This window comes from Podarcis bocagei, assembly GCF_964188305.1.
Source record: "Podarcis bocagei genome assembly, chromosome: 10".
NCBI lineage: Eukaryota > Metazoa > Chordata > Lepidosauria > Squamata > Lacertidae > Podarcis > Podarcis bocagei.
The window spans coordinates 31,234,403-31,245,542 of record NC_138135.1 but is presented as its reverse complement, the minus strand read 5'-3'; the positions used below and the strand labels follow the sequence as shown (position 1 = coordinate 31,245,542).

The window sequence follows — 11,140 nt, the reverse complement described above, 5'->3', positions numbered from 1 at the left end:
TTAGAAGGGACCCAAAGGGCCATTTAGTCCAACTCCCTGCAATGCCCATATGAGGATTGAACCCGTGACCCTGGTATTATCAACAACACACCAGCTAAGCTAACTGCCAAACCCACAACACTATTGTAGAATCTGGACAGGAATATGAGCTGCCACACTGGCCACCTAGTTCACCTTCCCCACTGTGATGAGCTGTTTCTAAAGCCACATCTATATCTAACAATTAGCAGCAGAAAGTGTTGTGCAAATCTTTTGTGAGGACAGGCTGTGTTGTGAGTGTTGTGAGACATCTCCTTTTGGGCCGGTGATGCTAAGATTTCACAGCCACTGAATTCACCTCGGTTCTGGCACGAAGGTCACCATCCATTTCTGTTGTTCAACAGAGGACAGGCTGCAACCCCTTCACTCCCTTCCCTGGGCAGGGGGCCCAGCCCGCCTGCGCTTACTCCCAAGTAGACATGCCTCCCTCCACCCTTTCTCTGGCTCTCACCGGGCCCAGCAAAGGGGCCGGGATGAGCAGGCACAGAGCCAGAAAGGAGGCAGGAACTGCTCTTTTTTTGCAGAGGAAAGAGTTAACGCGGCAGAAACCTAACACCCGCTGGAGCCGTAGAGCCCAAACGCGGAGGGGAGAAAGGGGACGGGACGGGAGCCTCGCAGGCGGGCTGTGGCGGCGGTTTGAGTTTCCTCTGCCAACAACAAGCTATTAAAGACATGGGACTCCAGGCTGGCTTGGCTAGCAGAGGGGATCCAGTGTGCAGAGGGGACTGACCGGCAAGGCAGAGGAGCGGAAACTTTCAGGGATTTTGAAAGAAGGCGGCGGCAGCGGCGACGCGCCACTCTTCCAGGGTGAGCCTGCTGGTGGTCACGGGCTAGGTGTCCCGGGGGATGGATCCAGGCAGAGAAGAACTCCTTGGCCTTCCGCCCCTTTGCAGCCCCCCGTTCCCTCCTCCGTGTTACCTTTGCGCGCGCGCGCGCGTGTTTATCTGCTTAGCTTGCAAAACTCCAGCCCGGACGCCCCTAATCAAACGCACATGCCTCGGCAGCAGCAGCTTTTGCCTTCCCCTCGCGCTCCAGCCGTGCCAGCCCCTCCGCCTCTTCTGCAAGGCTTGCATATTCCTGCTTCCACAGCCGCGCTGCAAACTTCCAAAGGGGTGGAGGGTCAAAAGAACACCACCTTCTTCTTCTTCTTCTTCTTCTTCTTCTTCTTCTTCTTCTTCTTCTTCTTCTTCTTCTTCTTCTTCTTCTTCTTCTTCTCCTCAGCTTTTTCCGAAACGCACGCGAGGTAGGTCTTCACAGGCACGGTTTGCTAGAGCGGAAACGGAGCTCTCTCCTTCCCCATCCCTAGCAGAAATAGTATTAAAAAAAAGAAGTGCAAATGCCCTGTCAAGCAACAAAACTTCCCTTTGAATGAGGGTGTTTGTTTTTTGTTCTGGGTTTTTGTTTGTTTGTTTGTTTGTTTGTTTGTTTGTTTGTTTTGCTCCAGCTTTCCTTCCCATTTTGCAGATCACAAAACTGAGGCAGGCTATTATCTGGAGTTCTCAATTGCACACATGTGCAGACTGAAATTAAAGCATCCTCTCAGATGTTCGGTTAGGGTGGGCACTGCAGACAAACTGTCCCACCTAAAAACTGATAGGGGGAAGGGTTCATTGGTACAGCATCTCCGGGAGAGAGCACCTTTGTTGCATGCAGAAGGTCCCAGGTTCAATCCTCTCAAGCATTTCCAGGTAGACCTGGGAATGTCCCCTGCCGGAAACCCTGGAGAGCAGCTGCCAGTCCGTGTAGACAGAACTGAGCTAGATTGACAGATGGAACTGACTTAGTATAAGTCAGCTTCCTATGCTACTATGTTCATAAGATTTAAACACACACATACACTCCAGACTTTTAATATTTCTAATACTACTGAGAGTTCATTTTTAGAACAGGAAACTTTCTGGCAAGGAAGAAAGATCAGTTAACAATCTAAACTCTGCCTTCCCGACCGGATGAGCTGTGTTCATCCAAAATGCTCCCTGAATGGGATGGATCTTTCAAGATCACTATAAATAACACTTATCTCAGTTAAGTCATCCTGGAGGGAAATATCCCCTTGTAATTACTGTGGTGTCTGTAATCATGGCAGGGGGCTTAAGAATGGTGGTGTAAAGGGGTAACTTAAGGAAGTTGTTAAATAAGGAAGGTGTACATTAGCACGTATTACTGTTTTCCCGCTTATGGTACCTTTCTAAAGGTAACATGATAAATTATAGGAACAAGACTAAATATAATGTGGAAGATCTGTTGAAAAGATCTCTTTATGTCTTCTTGTTTAGTTAAAAGCAACTGCTGGAGGAGGGGGAATCTGGATTGCAGGGTGGCGAAGAGGGATTACCCTTCACGCCCACAATCCACACCATTTCCCCATCTTAAATAAAGATGCAAACAAGCAAAAAAGCTAAAGGGAGATACAGGAACAACACAGGTCCCTGTGGTTAATAACAATGCCTGATGGCAGCTGTAAATCAGAGAGACTTCACAGGAGGGAAAGTTAATCTCCTCCTCCTCCATTGCTGCAACCCCGATCCAAATCCCACTCCCATGGGTGCTTTTAACTGAAGATAAAGGACTCTGCGAAATCCAATCACAGATCTTCCACATCACATCCTGTTTGGCCCATACGTAGCCTCTTGCCCTTATCAAGGTTTCCGTTGGCCAGTGAAGGAATTACTGGTTTTCAAGTTGCTTCTTTGAAACTCCTGGAGATGTATCACCTCTGCCACATGTTCTGTACAACCAATGGAGCAATCCTGTGCAGGTCTACTCAAAAGAAAGGTCCATTGAGGAAGTATGCAGAAGATTATGGCCCACAGGAGCTATTCATCATGTCTGAGTGCAGAAGGAACAACCATGTCACTTGCTGTAAAGTAATTTACCATCTGTGGAAACAGGAAATACCTAGAAAGAAGAGAGAGAGAATCGTCTTCACAGAGGTGCTATATCAGTGCTTTCAGGTTTCAAAAACATGACTGACAGCCTATAATCATAAGAGAATAACATATTTGGTATTTTAAGAGGGGTTGAGAGGTTGGGTTGTATAAACTCTTACAGTGGTGGGGTGGTACTCAACTAAGTCTTTACTTAGAGTAGACTGAAATTAACAGACTTTTAAATTAGTCTACTCTGAGTAAAAACTTAGTTGAATACCATCCTTACACTGTAAGACATGGGTAGGCAAACTAAGGCCCGTGGGCCAGATCAGGCCCAATTGCCTTCTGGATCTGGCCTGTGGACAGTCTGGGAACCGCTGCGTGGATCGCCAGCATGCACGTTCTTTCCCTCTCCCTCTCCCTCCCTCTCCCTCACAGGGCAGCGGCGGCGGTGGCAGCGGTGGCACCAGTACCTCCTCCCTCCCTCCTCCTAGCTTCTCCCTGCCCTGCCTAGAGAAGGAAGGGAGCTGGGCTTTGTCGGTGCCAGCAGCAGCAGCACTTGAACAGCCGCCATTTTAAGCAGGCCCTCTCCGGAGCCCTTTCTTGCGCCGCTCATTGTCCCACCACCGCTGCCAGCCCCTGCCACTCACAAGACACAGGTAAGCAGCCACGGGGGCTCATGGTGCTCTTGCATCATTTCTTTTTTCAAAATATAGTCCAGCCTCCCACAAGGTCTGAGGGACAGTGGACCAGCCCACTGCTGTAAGAGTTTGTCCAAACCATCTCCTCAAACCTCCCAAAATATCAAGAATTTTCCCTCATGACTAGCGGCAGTCAGCCATGTTTTTGAGACCTGAAAGGACTGATATAGCACCTCTCTGAAGAGGATTCTATCTTTCTTGCTTTCTTTCTGCTTGCCCCACCTTCTCCTTGCTTCTGAGGTGTTTTTAGTCACAGAGAATCAAGGCCCAGAAACGCCCTGCCCTTTCACATCCTCTCGATTTCAGTTGCCTTTGTGTTTCCTTCTCTTCTCTGCCAGGTCACTATGGAAACCATCCAAATGCAAGTACCTTTGGTCTTCCTTGTACTCCCACTATTTGTATTTGGGGCTCCCGCTGATGCATCTGGCCCCCAAGAAGCCACCATCACCTCGAGCAGTTGCAAACGTTGCTGTGATTCCCTGGATGCACGTGGCTCCTCTGAGGCCAGTCCTGGCAGAAACAGTCCCCACTCCTTGCCTTATATTATTCCAGAGGTGCGTCCATATATCAACATTACCATTCTGAAGGGTAAGTGCATATTCAGCTACTCCTCCTCTCCCTTCATTCTTTCCTCCCAGCTTCACCTCAGTGCCTAAAATCATATTTTAAGCTTCCCAATGGGCATGGGGATGTACTTGAATTTTGCTTGTTACTTTGTAAACTTCCATGTGAAGTGTTGTTACTATATATAAGCTTGTGTATACATATATAGAAATATATAACATATATATAACATATATAGAAATGTAATTTGAGTGTTTAATGTGCAAAGCAACTGGCCATTGTGCACATTTACCAGGCCTCATGGAGAGCACATAATCCTTCCATGAAGAGGAAAATGTGCACAATGCGGCTTGTTGGGGATTATGCATGCTGGCCAGAGAATGTACAAAATCCAATCAAGATATGCACATTTCCCAACGTCTATTGGCAATTAGGCATATTGACCATGAAAAGTGCGCAATTTCCTCTTCATGAAAGGATTATGGGCAGAATTCAATGTCACACTAAGGCCATGTTCCATCAGCCCAAGCTTTTCAGATTGCCAGATAAAACAATCTCCTCCACAGTCTTCAGGGTGTGCATCTCCTGACCATCCAAAGCAGAACTGGGGAGGGAGGAAATGTTGGTGGGGGGAGCTAGTGGGATTCACTGCCCTGGCTTTCCTAAGTGCAGCAACTCAAATGAATCTGACCCTATGTGAACATTCTCCATGAGAGCCGATGAATGTGCACAACGGTCAGTCGTTACACATATTAACCACTCAATTCACATTCCCCTGAATATGTACAATGTGACTGTGTGTGTGTGTGTGTGTGTGTGTGTGTGTCTAACCCCAGTACAAGCTTATTTGTAACTAAAGTTGCCCATAAGTAACATTTCTCAATGCTGGGTAAGTTGTTCATCTGTCTGTAGCGGAACCATAAAAGTCCAAGGAATGGCTCCATTTGGTTAGAAAAAGCCTGAAATCAGTTCAGGCCCAAGACCAAAAGTTATCCTCTTCAGGCCAAATGCAAAGCAGACAGAGGTTGCCAGCCTGCAACTAACTGAGGAAAGTCTGCCTAGTGGTAGCATATGTTTTACTTGGCTGCAGCCTCCTATCTCTGAGGGCTTCCAAAGACTCTCCTTCTCCAGCTGTCCTTGCATGTGGGACATAGCTGCTGCTTTTGCCCCGCCTTCCGTCACAGATCTTTCCCCACAGCCCACCTCCTTCGCTGGCAGCTGTGTCGTCCTTTTATCACGACGACTGCCAAGGATGCTGCAAAATGCATGGAAACACATTGTAAGGGATGGTTCCAAGCCCACCCACCAAACCATGGGTGCCCTAAGCCTTTGCTTTCTCTTTCTCTCCCCCCCCCCCCCAGGAGATAAAGGAGATCAAGGAGAACCTGGGATTCCTGGGAAATGGGGCAAAGAGGGGCCGCCGGGTGAACGGGGAGCCCCGGGCCCAAAGGGCAGCAAGGGGCAGATGGGTGCCCCCGGAGATCCTTGCAAGCACCAGTACGCAGCCTTCTCGGTCGGCCGCAAGAAGGCGCTCCACAGCAGCGAAGGCTACCAGGCCTTGATCTTCGACACGGTCTTCGTGAACCTCTACAGCCACTTTGACATGTTCAAGGGCAAGTTCTACTGCTACGTGGCTGGCCTGTACTTCTTCAGCCTGAACGTCCACACCTGGAACTTCAAGGAGACCTACATGCACGTCATGCGGAACGACCAGGAGGAGGTCATCCTCTATGCCCAGCCCAGCGACCGCAGCATCATGCAGAGCCAAAGCCTGATGCTGGAGCTGCGGGAGAACGATGAGGTCTGGGTGCGCCTCTACAAGCGAGAGCGTGACAATGCCATCTACAGTGACAACGTGGACATCTACATCACCTTCAGCGGCTACCTGATCAAGCCCAGCCTTGAGTAGCTGCTTGCCTCTCAAGCACCTCCGCTGCCCTCCTAAGCATTACTGTAACACTGCCTGTAAGCTGCTGCAAATCATACACAGAAGGACTGGAAGCATCCGAAGAATGCGGGGCCATTCAAGAAGACCATTTCACTAGAGAATTAAGATGGAAGAAGGTGAATGTTTTGCTGACCAGTTCATTAGCATGCTTGTTTTCAGACAAGATCGTGAGGTTAGAGCTGGGCTTTCTAGCTTATCTGAAATCTTCAAACCTGCTACCCCAGACATTTCCCTTATGGGAATATTGGTGCATGGACTTGGAAAGTGGTGCTTCCTTACTGGAATGCCCTAAGTGCTCTTGTTGTACATGAAGGACACAGCTGAATTGAGCAGTCTCAAGTGAGTGACATCTTCATATAAATTCCAAGCTAAACACACCCCGGCAGCCACTATTTTTGCACAATGAGTTCCCCTGGTGCAATGGGACCTTCCTCCCTCTTCTCCAAAATCTGGTTGGGAGGGTCAGGAGAACCCCCAATGTAGCTCATGCAGAAAGGGGAGGCAATTCTGCCTGGCAAGCAGAAATGTTTTCTCTGATGGAGCAATTGCCATAGCTTGACTCTGAATCCCCCCCCCCCATTGTGTGCATGCCATGCTCGTCTCTGAACAGGTTTTGTAGCCCTGTAGGCTGAAATTTAGATCTCTTCAGTAGGCTGCGCACACAAAGGTCAGAATCCAGCCCACAAATTGTGTATGAGATCAATGGGGCTTACACGACTGTGAACTGGATCGTAGCCTGTGATTTTAGAGCTTGTCAGCTGAACAGTCATGGTTTAAAATAGGTGTGCAAAAGATACAGGGAAGTGTAAAGAAAGGAATAGTGCAACTACCTTTGTGTAAACTTCTGTTTGCCATTGCCATGCAGGGACATTTGCACACATGGGGAACATGGGTCTAGACTGGTTTAACTTTGATGATGCCTTAAGTGTTGAAGTAATAGGTCAGCTCAGGCTGGGGCAAACATCAAAGGAAAGAAGGCTTCTAGAGGGAACATTTTTTCTGGTTCTCGTAAGTGAGACCTGCACCTATGTACAGGCAATGATCATTTTGCATAGGGGTTGTTTTCATGACACCCCCCCCCACATTGACAGAGCCTACTCCACCCCATTATATCCCCACCCCCTTTTCCGGCCATTTCCAGGTTGCAGTGATGCTCATGTGCACAGTCATGTGTGCTTTAAAGCGCCATTGCCTTTACTACACTGTAGAGTGCTTTTGTTCAAGATTCCAACTAGTCAGCCATACCCACTTTGAAGATACTCCATTCCATGCCCTTATTTCCTGCTTTTCCATTCCCCACCCCCTTCCATCAGTTAGTTAGTATTCTGTGCCCACTGAGCATGCCCAGTCCTTAGGATTTTTTGCTTTAAAAAATGCGTACCTGTGCAAACCTTGGGTCCCCCCCCCCCCCGGCTCTCTGTAGCTATCACTTTTTTGAGTATTGAGGCTGCTCTTTGCTATACACCATGATCCAAACAAAGATAATGAATTCACTATTAATAATATATAGCACATTAATCCTGCGTTGCTTTAAAAAAAATGAAAGTCATATGGCAGGCAGTGGCACAGCACTGACTAGCTCCTATTCCTGCAGGCAATTCATCAGGAAGCAGTCCGGGATAGAGCAGAGAATGAGTAGCTGTCCATCATAGGAAAGAGATCATAGCTCAGTAGTAGAAAGCCCCAGGTTCAGTTCCCCATGTCTACCTAAAAGTATCTTAAGTAGCAGAGCTGGAGACACCTTGTCTGAATACTTGGGAAGCTGCTGTCCTGGACTAGCCAGTCTTGGACTAGATAGACTAACAGTCTGACTCGAGAGAAGGCAGCTTTAATGTTCTTCATCAGAAGGAGTAGCAGATGATTTCTCTATTCACCTTGTACTACTATGTGGGCACGGTAGGTGGTTAGCCCCCCCCCCCACGGTTCCTTGTCTTATGCATATCCAGCAAGCTGCAGCCAGTTTAGAAGGTAGCAAAAGCAACAACCCTTTTCCACCCGCTGGCAAGCTATTTTCACTCATCCAGAACCCTGCTCCTCCTGTTATATAGGGATGATGTTGCTGATCAGCCTTACAGGGATTTTGCCAGGATTGCAGATAGGGCTGGGCAATATCTGGTTTTCAGCATCATGATATATCACCAGTTAACATGATGTCTGAAATAAAGTTGGAGCTATGTAGAGGCATTGGCTGGCTTCACAGTTTTTCCTACATTGTAAATTTCACATAGCACACACAAACACATCATGATTCGTGATACATCATGATTCACAGCCAGGTTAAAAATTATGAAACCGATATCAAAATATTGGTTTCAATCCAGTTTTGGACAATATATTGATATATTGCCCAGCCCTAATTGCAGAGGTACTTTGAGTAAAGCACTCTGAAGTTTCTAGAGGGCTATGTAGTTGGCATATGGCTGTGCACAATGTTTAGCTGCGACTTTTTATGCACAAGCTGTGAATCTGCACATGCCCCACCAAGTGTACTCGCTGCCACTCCCACTGCCATGTGGCCAAGTGTGCAGAGACAGCACATAGGAAAGCAGAGCTCTCCTTCCAAGTTGACGGGTCTCTCAGGGGGCAAAGGGCTATATGGGGGCAGACATTTTTGCTTTGACCCCCATGGAGAGCCCTGCAGAGCAAGGTTATGAGAAAGAGTCGGGAAAGGGGGCTTTCTTCAGATGGGGAAGTCCGGGGCTGATTGGACAAGGAACCAAATTCCTCCTCTCTGCAAGGCATAAATGGAGAAACCAGCTGTTGTATATTTGCAACGCGTGGCGTCCCTGTGTCTCTCTAGGGAACAGCAGGAATTTCTAGCACTGAATCGCTTCCAGACCTGAGCTCTGAATTCCTCGAGCCTCTGCCTCCATTCCAATGTCAGCAGAGCTCTCAAATGTTCCTACTGAGAAGTTCTGCATTTAAAGTCAATAAGGCAAAGTGTGTGGTGTGTCGGTGTTTCCTGCTTGCTTTTTGGTGCAAAAAAAAGGCTTCTGACTTTTAAAGAAGCTCCTTTGGTGCTAAACCAGGATCCTGGAGAATAATTGGTGCTTAATGAGAGATATATTGCAGACATAGTGGACTGTGGAATTTATGGTGCTTTATAGAGAACCCAAATCACCCAACCAGATTTCTTGTGTGTGTATATATTTTCCTAAATATTAAAACTTCTTTATTGCACTTTGAGATGGTTTTTCTCCTTTCGTTCCCACCCTGTTTCTCTGTGAAGCAGCTAGGACACTGTGTTGTGCAAGAGCCACGTTACATCCTTTCTACTTCTGCTCTGCAGGATCTGTCAAGATTTTAGCTGCTTAAGAATTGAACGTTTTGTTTCTTTGCAAAAGAGAGGCATTTCTAAAAAGAGGGGAGACCCGGTATAGAGGTATGGCTGGAGGACTGGAACTGGGGGGAAACTGTAGCTCAGAGGTAGAGTATCTGCTTCCTACACAGGATGTCCCGGGTTCAAGCCTCAACATCTCCAGGTGGGGCAGGGAATGGCCTTTACCTGAAACCCTTGTGAGCTGACAGCCCTGAGTACATGGAGCAATGCTCTGACTCTGCTTCCTGTGTTCTTATGAACATGGGAAACCTCAGGCTCTGTTGCTCAACAGGAACATGAGCTCAACAGTTGACTTTGGGCAAGATACTGCCTTTCAGTCTTACTTGCCTTACAGATGTTGTGCGGCTAGAAAGCTGCTCCTTGGAGGAAGTGCAGGATAACAGTACATAACATGAAAGCTAACTTAGGAGTAGCCCCATTGAGCTCACTGGAATTATCTTCTGGGTAACCATGCATCGGCAGCTGTATGTTTCAGAATGTCTGGGACTGTTTACTTTGGAGAAAGGACAGATAAGAGATGACATGATAGAAGTTTTATCAAATTATTTATGGCATGGAGAATGTGGAACAAGACAAATTTTTCTCCCTCCTAGCCCTAGAACTCTTGAACAACCAATGAAATGGAAGGTTGGAAGATTCAGACAGTACTTCTTAATGCAGCACAATCTTAAATTATGGAACTTGCTCCTGCAGGAGACGTGATGGACCACCAACCATACTTGAAGGCAGCAATGCTTCTGAATGCCAGTCGCTGGAAATGGCAGGAGGAGAGAGTGGTCTTGTGTTCAAATCCTGCTCGCGGGTTTCCCACAGACATCTGGTTGGCCATTTTGAGAGCAGGATGCTGGACTCGATGGACCATGGGCCTGATCCAGCAGGGCTCTTCTTGAATCCCAGAAAGTAATCAGATGTTTGGCATAGCTTCCAACTCCACATGGTCTCAGCTTAGAAAGGATAACATCTCACGTCACACAGCCACAACAAATGCCACACTGCCAAATACTCTATAACTGCCACCTTCACCACAGCACATTTTGATTCTTATCAGTAATAAGGCAGAAGGCAAAACATTTAGCTTCTAGACTTCAGTATCTCTGGTGCTAGTCACCTGATAAATATCTGGTTTTAGTGGTTAACTGCATCCTTCCAGGATCCAGAGCACACCTAACAATCACATCACAACAGCAACAATAACAACAACTGGCTGATAGGTGAGGCCAGGCTGCTTTTCCCCTTGCCCGGACATTGATAAAGATCTGGTTTTAGTGGTTAACTGCATCCTTCCAGGATCCAGAGCACACCTAACAATCACATCACAACAGCAACAATAACAACAACTGGCTGATAGGTGAGGCCAGGCTGGTTTTCCCCTAGCCCGGACGTTGTGCCTCAGAGGCAGAGGGTGCAGCTTCCCAGTGGCCCTTGCTGCCCTGCCTGGTGAAAGAGGGGAGAGGATGCCTTCCTTTGGTTCTACAGCCCTGGGGCAACTGGCTGTTGGACCAGAATGTTCTTCCTTGTGGAAAGAGGGAAAGCAAACTCACTTTAGAGAGATATAATGCATGCATGCCTTGTGTGGTTAAACTCTAGAATTTGGGTTTCCATAACACAGAATTTGAGTCTTTGTTTTAGTGTGAATGGTTTGCCTCTGACCTCAAGACTATTGCCCTGGTCCCTGCTG

The 11,140-nt window shown here is 47.5% G+C and overlaps 1 protein-coding gene across 1 annotated transcript; it reads left to right on the top strand.

Annotated features, from left to right (window-relative positions):
* Positions 1-452: 452 nt before the first annotated feature.
* On the top strand, positions 453-9,308 carry C1QTNF6 (C1q and TNF related 6). Its single transcript, XM_081211073.1, has 3 exons — positions 453-846; positions 3,949-4,198; positions 5,536-9,308. Exons 2-3 carry the CDS (start codon positions 3,955-3,957, stop codon positions 6,081-6,083), a joined length of 792 nt encoding a protein of 263 aa, XP_081067199.1. The 5' UTR covers positions 453-846; positions 3,949-3,954; the 3' UTR covers positions 6,084-9,308.
* The last annotated feature ends 1,832 nt before the right edge of the window (positions 9,309-11,140 follow it).